This window comes from Labrus bergylta, chromosome 14, assembly GCF_963930695.1.
Source record: "Labrus bergylta chromosome 14, fLabBer1.1, whole genome shotgun sequence".
NCBI lineage: Eukaryota > Metazoa > Chordata > Actinopteri > Labriformes > Labridae > Labrus > Labrus bergylta.
The window spans coordinates 23,208,572-23,225,613 of NC_089208.1; the positions used below are offsets into that span (position 1 = coordinate 23,208,572).

The 17,042-nt window shown below is 44.9% G+C and overlaps 2 protein-coding genes across 2 annotated transcripts; both read left to right on the top strand.

Annotated features, from left to right (window-relative positions):
• Window positions 1-1,102: 1,102 nt before the first annotated feature.
• Window positions 1,103-6,651, top strand: hspb1 (heat shock protein, alpha-crystallin-related, 1). The gene is made up of 3 exons (XM_020650444.3): window positions 1,103-1,630; window positions 4,843-4,906; window positions 5,976-6,651. The coding sequence occupies exons 1-3, from the start codon at window positions 1,204-1,206 to the stop codon at window positions 6,130-6,132; spliced, it is 648 nt and encodes a 215-aa protein (XP_020506100.2). The 5' UTR covers window positions 1,103-1,203; the 3' UTR covers window positions 6,133-6,651.
• A 3,575-nt stretch (window positions 6,652-10,226) lies between these two features.
• On the top strand, window positions 10,227-16,916 carry LOC110000968 (uncharacterized). The gene is made up of 5 exons (XM_065963160.1): window positions 10,227-10,496; window positions 12,448-15,160; window positions 16,367-16,389; window positions 16,469-16,631; window positions 16,770-16,916. Exons 1-4 carry the CDS (start codon window positions 10,227-10,229, stop codon window positions 16,568-16,570), a joined length of 3,108 nt encoding a protein of 1,035 aa, XP_065819232.1. The 3' UTR covers window positions 16,571-16,631; window positions 16,770-16,916.
• Window positions 16,917-17,042: the final 126 nt, after the last annotated feature.

Here is a 17,042-nt window from a genome sequence, read left to right on the forward strand (position 1 = left end):
TCCGCTTCACCAGTCTCGGCAGACAGTTGTTCAATATGAGTCTGTATCTCCTCAAGGTTTTTGAAATTTTTCCTCTCCACTGTAACTTTGCTAAATGTTGCTTCATGCTCATGATGGATTATGGTTTGGTCTTTGTAATCTTACAAAGAGTAAGGTCTTTTTCCTGCTTTTTGTAAAGAGTCTTGAGATAACGTTTCTTATGAATTGGCGCTATACAAATAAAGATTGATTGATTGCTAATCGGGCTTTTGGTTCTAGTCCACCTTCCTAAAGGGTGGGAGGGAGGGGTGTTCCAGACTCGAGTCTGCTCTGAACCGATTATCTGCTCAGATTATTTTGTAGTAAAAGTGATCCAATCTTAACTTCGGGCCGCCTGCATTTTTATCAAACATGTTTTATATTTAGGATTCATAATCTTACGTAATGAAGCAAGATAAGAAACCTGTTTTGTTTTATAAACCAACCTGTAAATGTTTAATACTTCTGTAAAGTTGAGCATTATCATATGGGGTCTAATTGGGAATGATTCACTTTTGGAGTCAGCCTCAAGTGGACACTTGAGGAACTGGGTTTTTTCTGGGGTTTTTTTGCATTTCTTCTTTGACTTCTTTTCGCAGCCTCTGAGTCGGCCTCTTGTTTTATGGGTCTGTGTGCGCTCGTCATTTTGATCCATCTCCCAAACTGAAATCATACTGTGTATTTAATGAGTCTGATAATAGCATTGGACAGCCTGTCCTGTATAGGACATCATAGCCTGTGCAGTGTCATGTTAGAAATAGCATGTGAGTCTTATCTGAGCTTTATCAGCAGGCCTGGTCAGCTTCCCAGCAGCCTCCTAGATTCTTATGGCTCTTTGGGACATCCAGAGAAGCAGAGGAAGGGTGGGAGGGGGGATTAGACACAACAGGGGGAGGCAGGTTTAACAGAGTACTGGGCAGCTGCTATTGGGGAGGGCCTTCCTGTTGGATTCCTTTCCAGTGCTACGCCTGCCACAAATAGATAGGCCTACTCTAGTACTTTCCATAAAAATGTTGGGGGGGCTTGAGTCAGAGGGGAGGGCTCTGTTGACTGGGGTGGTGTCAGTGTGAATAAAAGCTCACAGTGGAAAGGCACACAGCACATTGGGAAAACTTTTTCAGAGAGACCAAAGGGTTCTTCTTCTGCAGCCAGCAGCTCCTCCCTCCAACATCCAAACACAGCACCATGACTGAGAGGCGTATTCCTTTCACCCTGCTCCGCACCCCCAGCTGGGACCCCTTCCGGGACTGGCAGCAAAACAGCCGTATCTTCGACCAGACCTTCGGCATGCCGGCTCTGCCCGAGGAGTTCACCACATTCCCCACTACCCACTGGTCCGGGTACCTGAGGCCCTCCGTGTTTACCCCTGAAATGGGCTCGATGATGCCCCACACCCCCATGATGCCTCAGACCCCCATGATGCCTCAGACCACCATGATGTATCCGGGCGCTGTCATGGCCCAGCAGGCCCGTGCTCTGACCCGCCAGATGAGCACCGGCATGTCAGAGATCAAGCAGACCCAAGACAGCTGGAAGGTGTCTCTGGATGTGAACCACTTCTCACCTGAGGAGCTCGTGGTCAAGACCAAAGACGGAGTAGTGGAGATCACAGGTCAGTGCTCATTTCTCTTTCATCCGTTTTCTTTTTTGTCTTGGAGATTTGAGAAACAGTCAGACTCTGATCTGACAAAAAGTACAAATATGTTTTACTTAAGTAGAGGTACAGAGCCTTTGGTCAAAAAGACAATCTTACTACCTAAAGTAGAAGTCATCTTTTTATACTGAAAATGAAAAGGTACAGGCTCTGACAGTATTAACATTAGAAGAAAGAAGAATCCCTGTGAAGGCCATTTCTACCAGCTGCTTCTGTGCAGAGCTAACTGTGACTCAGGTCCTATTTGGGAGGCTATCAAATGAAATACTTCACATTAACTTTATTCCAGTTTGTAAATTAGATTGACGGGAAATATCTGCTGCTGTGTTCTGCCTTGTTGAATATCATTCCTGTCACTCGAAGTCCTCCCACTTGGCATCTCTCCTCTGTTGATGTGTTTCCTTCTCTTATTTTTCTCGGGATGATATAATGTTTGTTGTGCATTTACAAAACACCGCTGCTGAATGATATACGCAGACAGCTACCACAAGAAAACAACTTTTTTAACATTTGACTGTCCCGTCCACTAAGACTGAAATCAGGCTGGATGTCAAGACTCAAAATTCACCCTAAAATTGAAAAGGTTAGGAGTAGGATGTGCCGATAACATGTGATTAAATTTAGGGAAGCTCAAAGAAAAAATAATAACTCAATAATCTAAATCTTAAACTCTACAGAAGTATGGTTACATGTTAAAAAATAATGTGTACATGTACTTAGGAACAAGAATCAGAAATATTGTGAACACTGATCCCATCATGAGGAAGTCACAACGTGTCCGAGTGCATTTAATGATCAACTCGGGAATTAAATATGTCTGATGAATGACAGGAATTGTTTTTTTAATGTAGGAACTTGAAGTTCCACCCAGTGAAGGAATGAATATTGTGAGATTTGTCAAATGATGGTGAAAAGTGCAATGGATGACAACACTCTTCTTTGGTCCCCTCCCTGTACAAGACAAACGTCTGCAGTTCTCAACAAAACAGGACAAAAAAGACAGGAAACCTTTCTGCTAGGTCAGGCACAAGGCAGATGCATTGCTGCAGAGTTACATAATACCTGGAGACACAATACTTCTAGCGTTCCTGTGTACTGCAGGGCGGGGGCTTCTGGCCGCTCGCCTGATAGATGCAAAGCAATTCAACATGTGGGAGTTGACTTTTGAAACAACTCACAGAAGAAGAAAACAGTGCACACACTCCTTTATCAGAGAGATGGTTTCACTCTTGTCATGTTAAATGTTTCTGAAGGACCAACAGAGAAAGTGAAAGAATCGGCACCAATATGTGAGGACTGACAGATATCATATCTCAGCTCTGTGAGGCTTTGAGCCCACTTTCTTCCTGTGTTCAGTCTGAGTGTCTGTGTCTGACCTTTCATAGAGAATCACTCTCTAGAGTTATATCACTACCCCTCTGTCTGCTACTTTAAAAGGACTGCTGGATCTCGTCCAGGTCTAGGTTCTGAGCACGACTAGGGTTAATATTTCACTGCAGAGAGACATGGGCATTATAGTCAGGAACAGTGAAGATAAACAAAGGGCAGGATTTACTCTCCCATGTGGAATTCCCTTACCTTGTGTATTCAGAGAGTGAGGATGGCATGTTTTTACAGTGACATCATCGGCTTTACTTTTGGCTTCACATAAAAGTGCAGCCGCTTTATGCAACAGTACTTTTTGGTGAGCTTAATGACGCCTCGTGTGGAAGCTGAAAGCCTGGCTCTGCCACATTCTCACCAGCAGACTCGTCCTGCTGGAAAAGAGGACAGCTCCCCGAGGGAGAGCGAGTGTTATCAGCCTGTCGTCGTCAAAACAAACATATGACTGCATTTAGAACCAGGATGGAGGACAGCTTCACAGCCAGGCCTCTTCATGCCTGAGAGAGACTGACCAGACTAATGCTGGTCAGAATTTCTCTGTTGATGTGGGTAGCAGCTGTAAAAGATAAAAATACCACCTGAAGGCCTCCACAACACAGAATAGCACGGTCATTGTACTGTTTGCATTGTCCTGTGTCACTAATACACAACAATATGAGATCAATATAAATGTAAAGACCTTTTAAGAAATATTTTTTCATATTCTTTTCTTTCCATTTATTGTTTAAAGTGACATGAGAGCAGTACATACTGAATGCATTCTAGAGGTCATATTATTCAAAACCCACTTCACTATGTTTCTCTAACACTATTATGTGTCTCTAGTCTGTCTACAAACCCCAATGATGAGAAAAGTCCATCCTCTCCGTCTTTTGCCTGCTCCACTTTTCAGAAAATGTGTGCTCAAACAGGTCGTTTGGTGATTTTCCCTTCATGACATCACAAAGGGCAGTAACCCCTCCCCCAGGTGTGTGACACTCCCACAGCTAGGTGTTTGTTCTGCCCTCTGAGTCTGCCTTCTCACCGTAAACAATAGGACATGGAGTGAGAAAGTCAGAGCCACCCGAGCCCTTCCAGAGAGGGGGCGTGGTCAGACACAGCTCATTTATATATTTAAAGGTACAGACACAGAAACAGCCTGTTCTGAGCAGGGCTGAAATAGAGGGGTTTATAGACATGATCAAATACAGGATCAGAGTGGATTTAGAACAAGACACTTCACAGACATGTTTTTAGAGCTCTGAGACTTATTTACACTTTTAAAAAATGAGAATAATATGTGAACTTTAAGACAACAAATACCAGTCATTCAGATCAAAGTAGTACATCACAAATGTGTAAGGTTAGGGTTAGCCCAATCACAGAAGGGGCAATACAGTAAAACATGATTGTATCAGGAAAGCACCAACATTTGAAACGGCTTTGACAAGACAAAATAGAAGCAACATACAGCCAGTTGGATGCTATGAGCCACAATCATTTCTGATATTTCAGTCTACATGTGCAAGAGATGAAGTCCAGTAAATCTTGAAGTTATTTATAAGGATTAAAGGGAATGAATGCACAAATTTACTTATTAAACAGTCCACTTTTAGTTTTATATTTCCTAGGCATTTTGCTTTCCCCTTAATGTTTAGATTTGAATCAAATATTCTATTTTAAAGATACAAGTGCCTTATCTTCCTGCTGGATCAATACATCCTGATAGATTCTTTATTTCATAGTGAATATATCTTTCATATTAGTGCCGCCGCATCATCGTAAAAGTATGTTGTCTGTGTCCTCAGGGAAGCATGAGGAGAGGAAGGACGAGCATGGTTTTGTGTCCAGATGCTTCACCAGGAAGTACACGTAAGTACATGGATCAATGATTTCAAGTGAATCAATAACTAAAGCATTAAGCACTCAAGCATTGTACTGTTTTTAATTAAAAGGCCATTTCATGAAAAGAAGCTTCATAATGTCAACAACTCACTTCAAAACGGACAGATTTGTGTTCTCGCTGTGGCTCTGTCAGTGACTCTTCACGGAGGAAAATTGGTGTCTCAGAGTGGGTTTCAATTCCTGAGATTCTCTTAATGTTGCTTTGCAGATGGGAGTCTCTTTAGTTTTGGGTTGGGCATGTCTGTAGAGGCCTGGCTGCTGCTGATATCTGAATTTCATGCTCTGAAAAGCAGCAGCAGCCTCCACCTCATGGCATTCATCCCTCCTCTGAGTGCAGCTTCATAGGGCTCTGCTGCCATCCAGGGGCCGCGACAAAGACTGAGCTGGTCCTGGATCAGATTTTACCTCACTGAGAGGACTCAGGCTTTAATATTCAAAGAGGCAGTGATGCTTTTTTTTTTTTAATTGAAAAAGGCAATTTTGCAAGTTCACATTGTTCACTAGAGATATGAATCCTTTATCAAACCTCATGTTCACCATGATGTCGGTCTGTGAAACCTATAGAGCAGCTTTGCAGGATTGCAGCTCAAAAAAACTCCTTATGTATCTTATACTGTCGTCAGTAAAAACCCTCATTTCAAACCTCTGCCTGAAAAGGTTTGTTTTAAGCTGCTGTCCCTTTGAGGCGCCCCTCCCCACATGCCCACTTTCTTCTGATTGGCCAGCTCTCTGGAAGACTTACTGAGGGCAGAAAGCTGCAGGGCTGCCAGGGGAGGGCTGCTCTCCAGTGCTGGGAGAAGAGATTTTACGTAAGCCAAGGCTTGAAGCCATCATGTGAAATTCTTGGTTTCAAATCTATGACTATCCCGTCATTTACAGAACAAGCTCTTTAGCGCCCTCTGCAGACTTATCCTTGGATTACTCCAACACACGTTTACCTCGTGGTCCGAAACTTTTCCCACGTTTAGTTTGGACTTCCAGCATGGTAAAACTATATCTGATTTCAAATAAAACGATTTTCCTCTCCCCCCTGCAGCCTCCCCTCTTCAGCTAACATCGAGAAGGTGACCTCCTCCCTGTCTCCTGAGGGGTTCCTGACCGTGGAGGCTCCTCTGATGGTGCCCGCCATCCAATCCTCAGAAACCACCATACCCGTCAACGTGGACAACAAAGGTGGAGTGGTGAAGAAGTAGAAAGAGGAGCGACGCTATGTCTCCCTGTCAACCCACACATATTCAAAAACCAGCCCTTTAGTTACACCACATGCTTCTAGACGATCTCTCCTCCTAAAGCAGACGGAGAGAGGAGAGCAAGGGATTGTGCTTTCTCTCCTCTCTCCCCTTTTGATAATGAGCCAACCCCAGCTGAGTGCACAGTGTAAACACATCTACAGCAGAGCCATATGCCCGCTCTCTTTGCTGTAATTACACTCCTCGTCGGAATTTAAGACTCAGCTTTAGGATGTTTTTTCTCTCCCCCACTGCCCCACATGTTCACCTGTCTCATTTCTGCTGAGTAAATTCCCTACACGAGGCCTCTACAGGCGGTAAAACAGACTGTTACACTAGAGATCCAGTGTTCCTGAAGAGCAGACAGACACTCAACCTTTTAGGCAGAACTATGTGTAACAGTGATCTCAATTGGCTGGTTTTATTTGCTGTCATCTTTGGAAACAAACAGCCATGCAAAAACTAAATAAAGAGTAAAGAGCGTGTCGAGCCTCCTCTTCTGTTTATTAGCGTGTTGTTGGAATGACTTGAGAGCTGTCTTATAGAAGTGGCATCTTGAAGCAACTCCTGTGTGCTGTTTGTGTCTTAATACTGAAACAAGGAGGCTTAAATCACGGGGCGGGGGGGATTCATAATGTTTTTGCCTTTTAGGTAACACTTTATAATAACCATCATCTATAAAGGGTAAAAAAGGGTAAATATATAGTTAATTAACCATTAGTTAATAGTTATTTACTGTTAACAACAATGAAATGATAGTTAATAATGTTAATGATTTGTAACGCTATAATTTATGTTATGTTAACAGTTTATTGATGCACACATTATAACATTTCATACACTTTATTAAGTGTTTGTTAATGATGACCAAATGATTTATAAACGAGAGATGGTTTATAAAACATCTATAAACATTACAGAGACACATGGACCAGATATTTGTTCATGGTTTGTAAATATTTTATAAAGCATCTATTAACGTTATGTGGATGGTTATTATAAAGTTGGAACTGAAGATTATAATCCCTTATTGATACTTTGTAAAGCATTTATAAATATTTTTTAGATAGATAATTCATGTTTTATCAATGATTAAAAATTGGTTTGTAAACCATCTATAAACATTATTTGGATGGTTATTATAAAGTTGGAACTGATGTTTATAAAACTAATAATTGCTTTATACATGGTTTATAAACCATTCATAAACAATATGTGAATGACTATTATAAAGTTGCAACTAATGCTTGTAATATTTATACAGGGGTGCAAACTCATCAGGGTTGAAAAAGGTGACATGGATCCAAATCTCCTAGCTTCAGTGAAACATGAAAAACCCGTGCTCCCAACCTTCAGTCCCTTTTTATAAATGGGATGAATTTGCAGAACAAGGCTTACAATGTTTTACTAAGGGCTGATGTGAAGGGCAGTCACTATGCAAGTAGCTCTCAGGGCAGTAGGCTACGGGGGGAAGTAGGCTACAGTTAATTAAATAGCCTACAGTTTTGTTTTTTGTTTTTTGTTTTCCCATTGTTGGAAAACAATTAGCCTATATGTGTTAGACTAGGAGCATCAATTTTAGGGTTAAAAACTAAATAGCCATTGTGGGGCTTTAATAATTGGAGAGCCCTGGTTGGTTGAATTTCTTTACTAATGGTAAACCCCGCCCCTGCTTTCCCATGGTCCCATAAACTTAGATTTCCGCCAGTCAAAAATATTAAAATTTAAACTTTGTTGAGAATTTTTTTATTGCTCATATTAAATCGAAATGATGAGATAAAAAGTCAAAATTATAAGATGAAAAGTTAATGCACTCCAAAATAAATAAATACAAGTATTTATTTGCATTTTGGGGTTGCATCATGTCCACTCTAGTGGAAATTTCTGTAACTTCTTAAATTGCATTTAAAAAAACAAACAAACCTGATATTATAATTCATGCATGGAAGGAACTAATATGGGCAAAAAAAAAAAATCTCAACAAATCTGTTGGTCATGTTATAGGCTACATGCAGAGTGTTTTCATGGTCAGAAGACTAGAAAAGTGCTTTGTGAGTCCAGTCCATTTACCATTTTGAATTTATTGTAATGTAGTTTACCAAACCAAAGACTATTAAGTGCTTGCTCTTTAAAAACACTTTGGTATGTTTTTGTTATAAAGGAGATAACACTTTAAGTGTGTTACTTGTGCATTTTACTTTAAGTGAGGCTTTCGATTGTCTATAAAAGAGCCTTAGAAATCAAAGTGGCAGCCTCATCTTTATCAAAGCAAGAAAGGTTCAAATAGGCCTACCACACAAAGATAAGTAGAGGGGATTGAAAAACACGTGTGGTTTGGTCAGCCTTTAAGTATGAATATTATGAGGCTGGAGCACAGAGCTCACTGATACTTCAACCACCTGAATAACAGCGTCACCTGGTGTCCTTTTTGTGGAAGAGGGGGTTAATCAGATAAAATCGAGAAAAGCGGTGTTTTATATTTTTAGAAGTCTCTATCTGCAGGCTCAATTTAAAGACTAAAAGATTGGAGGGAAATCATGTGACAAAAAAAATAATTGGCAAAAAATAAATTCCAGTTTTATATATTAAAAAAAATGTAGATCGTAGATTTAAATAGTCTACTTAAAATCTCCATAGTAACCCAGGTTGCCAGGAGACGATTCTAAAATTAAGTAATTCGAACAAAAACAAAGTCAAAGTACTTGGAAAACAATTCTGACTGAGAGACAGCAGCAATTTTTTTCTGTGCTTTTAAAGTTTGATATTTTCGAGGATTTCTTGGACAAAGATTTTCATCAACGACGATTTGTTCTCCAAACATCGACTGAACATCATCACGAAGCTCAAGAGTGTCAACACGGACGACGTAAGATTGATTCTTTGAATTAAACTGTTTTACTGTCCACACGATCGTAACTTTGAGAGTAAACGAGGTTAAAATTTATTAAATGACATTTAAAACTCACATTAGCCTACACATGACAGACGTTTTACACAAACTGAAAATAGTAACACAATTTAATTTAAGGCTTCAGACCAGGTCGAGTTCAAATAGACAACAAAAAGATAACTAATGAAAGTAAGCTAACTTTGCCCCACATGTTGGACTGATGTGCGTTTGTCTCAATTTTCATCCTTTATTATTTTCTCATCGTTAGGGTCTTAATTCATGAACTTTATTTCTGTTATTTTCTGTTATTTCTTTTTTAATTTACATGTTGTAGCCTAGCTCATTTTTAATTTACATGTTGTAGCCTAGCTTAAATACACTTTTAAAATAAAGTTAGCTATATTTAAAAAGTAAACAGCATTTTAAATCTCCATAGTAACCTGCTGCATGGTTGCCATGGTGATAGACCAGATACGAAAATGAATTTATTCGAACAAAAACAAACTCAGAGACAGCAGAAATATCCAAAGTGGTTTAAAAGTTTCATATTTTCGAGGATTTTTTCACAAAAGATCTTCATCGAAAACGTTTCTCCTCCTATCATCAAGTGTTTGAACATGCAGGATGTAAGTTTGATGATTTGAATAAAACTAGATCGATACGATCACACGTTTAAAGTTCAATAAGATAACATGGACTCAGAGGTTTTTAAGACTATTCACTTTTTATCACAAACAGATATGAAAACATGTAATAAATTAAATATTAAAACATAATAATGTTAGCAGCTGCTTCTGTCGTGATCTTTATAAAAACTAAATGATTTTCTGTCAGACCTTTAACTGTTTTAAAACTCAAATAGTCTATTTCATTTATACAGTGAAAGTAGTTTGGTTCAGGAACTTTATGTTTGATCCTGAATGAATCTATGAGTGTAAACTTTAATAACACATTAAACCAACAATATATAGATATTTAAAAAATACTTTCTACTGTAAATACTGAAAATGTGACTTTTAATCATTTAATGAATAATAATTGATTGTTGGTCATCACTTAATAGTGTGAGGATGTGAGGACTTTATTTTTTAGAAAACATGTTCTTCAATTTATCAGAGGTTTACATTTTGGGATTGTTTCTGTCTTTTAGACGAACCAGCGAGTCAGGATGGCCAACACCCTCGTCCAGGACCCGGACTGGTCCACCCCGAGGGTGATCCTGAGGAGGATCCCGTCTTCAGCCGGCTCTTCAGGAGGTTCATCACCGAGGTCCCCGCCTGAAACTCCTCCTCGCTCTCCTTCCTCACCTGCCCACGACCCGGATCAGACCAGTCTGAGGGTCCCTGCAGCAGCCAGCTCTCCAGAACCGTCTCCACCCAGGTCCCCTTCTGTTTCTCCTCCTGCCTGTCCCTCTAACTGCTTGATCCTTGACCTTCAAGTGAGCTCCTCCTCTTCTTCATCTTCCTCCTCCCCTCCTCCCCTCCCTCCTTCTCTCCCTCCTCTTCCTCCTTCCCCCTCCTCCCCTCCTCCCCTGCCTTCTCTTTCTCCTTCTCTCGCTCCTCTTCTTGCTCCTCCTCTCCCTTCTATCCCTCCTCTCCCTCCTCTTCCTACTCCCTCCTTCTCTCCCTCCTCCCCTCCCTCCTCTCCCTCCTTCTCTGCCTCCTCTCCCTCCACTCCCTCCTCCCCTCCCTCCTCCCCTCCCTCCTCTCCCTCCTTCTCTCCCTCCTCTCCCTCCACTCCCTCCTCCACTCCCTCCTTCTCTCCCTCCTCCACTCCATCCTCCCCTCCCTCCTCTCCCTCCTCTTCCTCCTCCCCTGCCTCCTCCCCTGCCTCCTCTTTCTCCTTCTCTCTCTCCTCTTGTTACTCCCTCCTCTACTCCGTCCTTCTCTCCCTCCTCTCCTCCCTCCTCCCCTCCTTCCTCTCCCTCCTTCTCTCCATCCTCTTCCTCCTCCCCCCTCCTCCCCTCCTCCCCTGCCTCTTCTTTCTCCTTCTCTTGTACCTCTTCTTCCTCCTCCCTCCTCCTTCTCGTGATCAGAAGAGACCGGCTGCACAGGCGGAAGGAGAGCCTCAACGGAAGTGTCATCGTCCTCCTGCTTCTCCTTCTCTCTCTCCTCTTGTTACTCCCTCCTCCACTCCCTCCTTCTCTCCCTCCTCACCTCCCTCCTCCCCTCCCTCCTCCCCTCCTCCTCTACCTCCTCTTTCTCCTTCTCTCTCTCCTCTTGTTACTCCCTCCTCCACTCCCTCCTTCTCTCCCTCCTCACCTCCCTCCTCCCCTCCTCCCCTACCTCCTCTTTCTCCTTCTCTCTCTCCTCTTGTTACTCCCTCCTCCACTCCCTCCTCCACTCCCTCCTCACCTCCCTCCTCACCTCCCTCCTCCCCTCCTCCCCTACCTCCTCTCCCTCCTCTTCTTGATCCTCCTCTTCCTCCTCTACCTCCTTCTCTCCCTCCTTCTCTCCCTTCTCTCCCTCCTTCTCTCCCTTCTCTCCCTCCTTCTCTCCCTCCTACTCCGGAAGGAGAGCCTCAACGGAAGTGTCATCGTCCTCCTGTTTCTCCTTCTCTCTCTCCTCTTGTTACTCCCTCCTCCACTCCCTCCTTCTCTCCCTCCTCACCTCCCTCCTCCCCTCCTCCCCTACCTCCTCTTTCTCCTTCTCTCTCTCCTCTTGTTACTCCCTCCTCCACTCCCTCCTCCTTCTCTCCCTCATCCACTCCCTCCTCCCCTCCCTCCTCTCCCTCCTCCTCTCCCTCCTCTTCCTCCTCCCCTGCCTCCTCTTTCTCCTTCTCTCTCTCCTCTTGTTACTCCTTCCTCCACTCCGTCCTTCTCTCCCTCCTCATCTACCTCCTCCCTTCCTTCCTCTTCCTCCTTTTCTCCCTCCTTCGCTCCCTCCTCTTCCACCTCCCCCCTCCTCCCCTCCTCCCCTGCCTCCTCTTTCTCCTTCTCTTGCTCCTCTTCTTCCTCCTCCCTCCTCCTTCTCGTCTTCAGAAGAGACCGGCTGCACGGGCGGCCTCAACGGAGGCGTCAACTTCCTCCTCTCGCTCCTCCCCTCGCTCCTCCTCTCCCTCCTTCTCTCCCTCCTCTTCTTGCTCCTCCTCTTCCTCCTCTACCTCCTTCTCTCCCTCCTCCACCTCCTTCTCCCCCTCCTCTCCCTCCTTCTCTCCCTCCTCTCCCTCCTTCTCTTCCTCCTCTCCCTCCTTCTCTCCCTCCTCTCCCTCCTCTACCTCCTACTCTCCCTCCTTCTCTTCCTCCTCTCCCTCCTTCTCTCCCTCCTCTCCCTCCTCTCCTTCCTCTACCTCTTCTCTCCCTCCTCTCCCTCCCCCCTCCTCCCGCCCCTCTTCTCGCTCCTCCTCTGTTAGGTATCATCAGAAGAGACCAGCTGCACGGGCGCAAGTAGAGCCTCCATGGAAACTTCATCTTCCTCTCGCTCCTCCCCTCCCTCCTCTCCGTGCTCTACCTCCTCCTCTCCCTCCTCTCCCTCCTTCCCTCCCTCCTCTTCTTTCTCCTCCTCTTCCTCCTCTCCCTCCTTCTCTCCCTCCTCTACCTCCTTCTGTCCCTCGTCTCCCTCCTCTACCTCTTCTTGCTCCTCCTCTCCCTCCTCTCCCTCCTTCCCTCCCTCCTCTTCTTTCTCCTCCTCTTCCTCCTCTCCCTCCTCCTCTCCCTCCTCTCCCTCCTTCTCTCCCTCCTCTCCCTCCTTCTCTCCCTTCTCTTCTTGCTCCTCTTCTTCCTCCTCTCCCTCCTTCTCTCCCTCCTGTCCCTCCTTCTCTCCCTCCTCCTCTCCCCCCTTCTCTCCCTCCTCTTCTTGCTCCTCCTCTCCCTCCTCTCCCTCCTTCTCTCCCTCCTTCTCTCCCTCCTCTCCCTCCTCTACCTCCTTCTCTACCTCCTCTTCCTCCTTCTCTCCCTCCTCTTCTTGCTCCTCCTCTTCCTCCTCTCCCTCCTTCTCTCCCTCCTCTCCCTCCTCTCCCTCCTTCTCTCCCTCCTCTTCTTGCTCCTCCTCTTCCTCCTCTCCCTCCTTCTCTCCCTCCTTTACCTCCTTCTGTCCCTCTTCTCCCTCCTTCTCTCCCTCGTCTCCCTCCTCTACCTCTTCTCGCTCCTCCCCTCCCTCCTCCCCTCCCTCCTCTCCCTCCTTCTCTCCCTCCTCTCCCTCCTTCTCTCCCTCCTCTTCTTGCTCCTCCTCTTCCTCTTCTTGCTCCTCCTCTTCCTCCTCTCCCTCCTTCTCTCCCTCCTCTCCCTCCTTCTCTCCCTCGTCTCCCTCCTCTACCTCTTCTCGCTCCTCCTCTCCCTCCTCTCCCTCCCGTCTCCTACCCCCCCTTTTCTTGCTCCTCCTCTGTTAGGCAACATCAGAAGAGACCAGCTGCACGGGCGGAAGGAGAGCCTCCACGGAAGTGTCAACTTCCTTCTCTCCCTCCTCCTCTCCCTCCTCTCCTTCCTTCTCTCCCTCCTTCTCTCCCTCCTTCTCTCCCTCCCCCCTCCTCCCCCCCCTCTGATAGGCATCATCAAAAGAGACCGGCTGCACGGGAGGAAGGAGAGCCTCCACGGAAGCGTCAACTTCCTCCTCTCCCTCCTTCTCTCCCTCCTTCTCTCCTTCCTTCTCTCCCTCCTTCTCTCCCTCCTTCTCTCCTTCCTTCTCTCCCTCCTTCTCTCCCTCCTTCTCTCCCTTCTCTCCCTTCTCTCCCTCCCCCCTCCTCCCCCTCTGTTAGGCATCATCATAAGAGACCGGCTGCACGGGAGGAAGGAGAGCCTCCACGGAAGCGTTGTCTTCCTCTCGCTCCTCCCCTCCCTCCTCCTCTACCTCCTTCTCTCCCTCCTTCTCTCCTTCCTCTCCCTCCTCTACCTCTTTCTCTCCCTCCTCTCCCTCCTCCTCTCCCTCCTTCTCTCCCTCCTCTTCTTGCTCCTCCTCTTCCTCCTCTCCCTCCTTCTCTCCCTCCTCTTCTTGCTCCTCCCCTCCCTCCTCTCCCTCCTTCTCTCCCTCCTCTCCCTCCTTCTCTCCCTCCCCTCCCTCCTTCTCTCCCTCCTTCTCTGCCTCCTCTCCCTCCTTCTCTCCCTCCTCTTCTTGCTCCTCCTCTTCCTTCTCTCCCTCCTCTCCCTCCTTCTCTCCCTCGTCTCCCTCCTCTACCTCTTCTCGCTCCTCCTCTCCCTCCCGTCTCCTACCCCCCCTTTTCTTGCTCCTCCTCTGTTAGGCAACATCAGAAGAGACCGGCTGCATGGGCGGAAGGAGAGCCTCCACGGAAGCGTCATCGTCCTCTCCCTCCTCCCCTTCCTCCTCTCCCTATCCTACCTCCTCCTCTCCCTCCTTTTCTCCCTCCTCTACCTGCTCCTCTCCCTCCTTCTCTTCCTCCTCTCCCTCCTCCTCTCCCTCCTCTCCCTCCTTTTCTCCCTCCTCTCCCTCCTCTCCCTCCTTCTCTCCCTCCTCTCCCTCCTTCTCTCCCTCCTCTTCTTGCTCCTCCTCTTCCTCCTCTCCCTCATTCTCTCCCTCCTCCTCTCCCTCCTTCTCTCCTTCCTTCTCTCCCTCCTCTCCCTCCTCTACCTCCTTCTCTCCCTCCTCTTCTTGCTCCTCCTCTCCCTCCTTCTCTCCCTTGTCTCCCTCCTCTATCTCTTCTCGCTCCTCCTCTCCCTCCTCTCCCTCCCCCCTCCCCCCCTCCATCTTCTCGCTCCTCCTCTGTTAGGCAACATCAGAAGAGACCGGCTGCACGGGCGGAAGGAGAGCCTCCACGGAAGCGTCATCGTCCTCTGGCTCCTCCCCTCCCTCCTCTCCCTCCTGCTCTGCCTCCTCTCCCTCCTTTTCTCCCTCCTCTCCCTCCTCCTCTCCCTCCTCTCCCTCCTTCTCTCCCTCCTCTCCCTCCTCTACCTCCTTCTCTCCCTCCTCTCCCTCCTTCTCTCCCTCCTCTTCCTGCTCCTCCTCTTCCTCCTCTCCCTCCTTCTCTCCCTCGTCTCCCTCCTCTACCTCTTCTCGCTCCTCCTCTCCCTCCTCTCCCTCTTTCTCTCCCTCCTCTTCTTGCTCCTTCTCTCCCTCCTCTCCCTCCTTCTGTTAGGCATCGTCAGAAGAGACCGGCTGCACGGGTGGAAGGAGAGCCTCCACGGAAGCGTCCTCGCTAGAGATAAGCTCCCGTGTTGAGTATATGTTAAGATAGAATAAGTTAAGCTTAGATAATTTCAGATAAGTTAAGTTTAGATAAGATATCCTTGCTGACTAAGATTGTGAAGTGTGATGTAGTTTTCTTTCTTTCTTTCTTTCTTACATAGTCAGGGGATATTAATGTGATGTTGTGATTTTTTCAGATTTGATGTTGATGACATGTGTAAATATGTCATGTTGTGTTATGTTACGTCATGTGTTATCTTGTATTTTGTTGTGTTGTTGTTTGATTTTTTCAGATATTATGTTTCTGTATTATATTGTGTTCTTTCTTTCTTTCTTTCTTTCTTACATAGTCAGGGGATATTAATGTGATGTTGTGATTTTTTCAGATTTGATGTTGATGACATGTGTAAATATGTCATGTTGTGTTATGTTACGTCATGTGTTATCTTGTATTTTGTTGTGTTGTTGTTTGATTTTTTCAGATATTATGTTTCTGTATTATATTGTGTTTATGTGTTATGTGGTGCTATTCATGTCATGTGTTGTTTTGTTTTGTTGTGTCTTGTTGTGTCTTTGTGTGTTACGTTGTGTTGTGATGTGTTGTCTTGTTTGTGTTTTGTTTTGTTGTGTCTTGTTGTGTCTTTGTGTGTTACGTTGTGTTGTGATGTGTTGTCTTGTTTGTGTTTTGTTTTGTTGTGTCTTGTTGTGTCTTTGCGTGTTACGTTGTGTTGTGATGTGTTGTCTTGTTTGTGTTTTGTTTTGTTGTGTCTTGTTGTGTCTTTGCGTGTTACGTTGTGTTGTGATGTGTTGTCTTGTTTGTGTTTTGTTTTGTTGTGTCTTGTTGTGTCTTTGCGTGTTACGTTGTGTTGTGATGTGTTGTCTTGTTTGTGTTTTGTTTTGTTGTGTCTTGTTGTGTCTTTGTGTGTTACGTTGTGTTGTGATGTGTTGTCTTGTTTGTGTTTTGTTTTGTTGTGTCTTGTTGTGTCTTTGTGTGTTACGTTGTGTTGTGATGTGTTGTATTGTTTGTGTTTTGTTTTGTTGTGTCTTGTTGTGTCTTTGTGTGTTACGTTGTGTTGTGATGTGTTGTCTCGTCATGTGATCTGATCTGATGTGATGTGATGATTAATAATGTCACATAATATCAGGTCATGTGATGTGAGCTACATTTTGTTTCATCAAAATGAACTTTTTGGTTCATTGAATGTCCCAGCATCTCTCTGATTCATTCCCTCAGCGGACAGGGGGGATCTAAAAAAGGTGAGTTTGATTCCTACACAATGTTTGTTTTCAGCATGGGATCCTTTTTGATTCTTTTTTTTTGTTTTTTTTTCTTTAGGAACAGGAGCTGAAATCTAAAGAGCGAGAAGAATCTAAAGAAGAGCCCAGAACAGCGGAACAGAGGAGACAGGAAGCAGCACAGAGGACACAGACAGGATGAGATTGAATGAACAGACCGACAACGAGAGAGAAGAGGAAAAGACGAGAGACAAGTGTCAACGGTAACTTAATGAAAACAGCTCTAATATATTCATAAGAAAACATGGCTCACTTTGAGAAACATTTTTCTGACATTAGATGAACTTCATTTTATTTGTGATGTATGTTCACTAAACCATTTTATTATTTGTTTGTTTCAGCTTAGACCTCAAAGCAAACAGAGGAGCCCATTTAAAGAGGAGACGGACGAGTTTGGAGACAACAAGAAGTCGGCACAACATTTAGACTCAGCTGCAAAAACAGAGTTTGCAAATCAGATCTGAATAAATATAGATCCATGAATAATCTCTTCTGTCAACTATTGGTATTTTCTCTTTATTTTGATGTAGGGGTCATTTATATATCCTTAATAATATCACCTTATTAAGGAAAAAATGGTTTTCTCAAACATGTTTAATATCCTGACTCTGAAT

Coding starts and splice junctions, on each gene's coding strand:
- LOC110000968 (XM_065963160.1), top strand. CDS start 10,227: ATGGCCAACACCCTCGTCCAGGACCCGGACTGGTCCACCCCGAGGGTG. Junction 10,497..12,447: donor GCTTGATCCTTGACCTTCAA/GTGAGCTCCTCC, acceptor GGGCGCAAGTAG/AGCCTCCATGGAAACTTCAT. Junction 15,161..16,366: donor CGCTAGAGATAAGCTCCCGT/GTTGAGTATATG, acceptor TCATTCCCTCAG/CGGACAGGGGGGATCTAAAA.
- hspb1 (XM_020650444.3), top strand. CDS start 1,204: ATGACTGAGAGGCGTATTCCTTTCACCCTGCTCCGCACCCCCAGCTGG. Junction 1,631..4,842: donor CGGAGTAGTGGAGATCACAG/GTCAGTGCTCAT, acceptor CTGTGTCCTCAG/GGAAGCATGAGGAGAGGAAG. Junction 4,907..5,975: donor TGCTTCACCAGGAAGTACAC/GTAAGTACATGG, acceptor TCCCCCCTGCAG/CCTCCCCTCTTCAGCTAACA.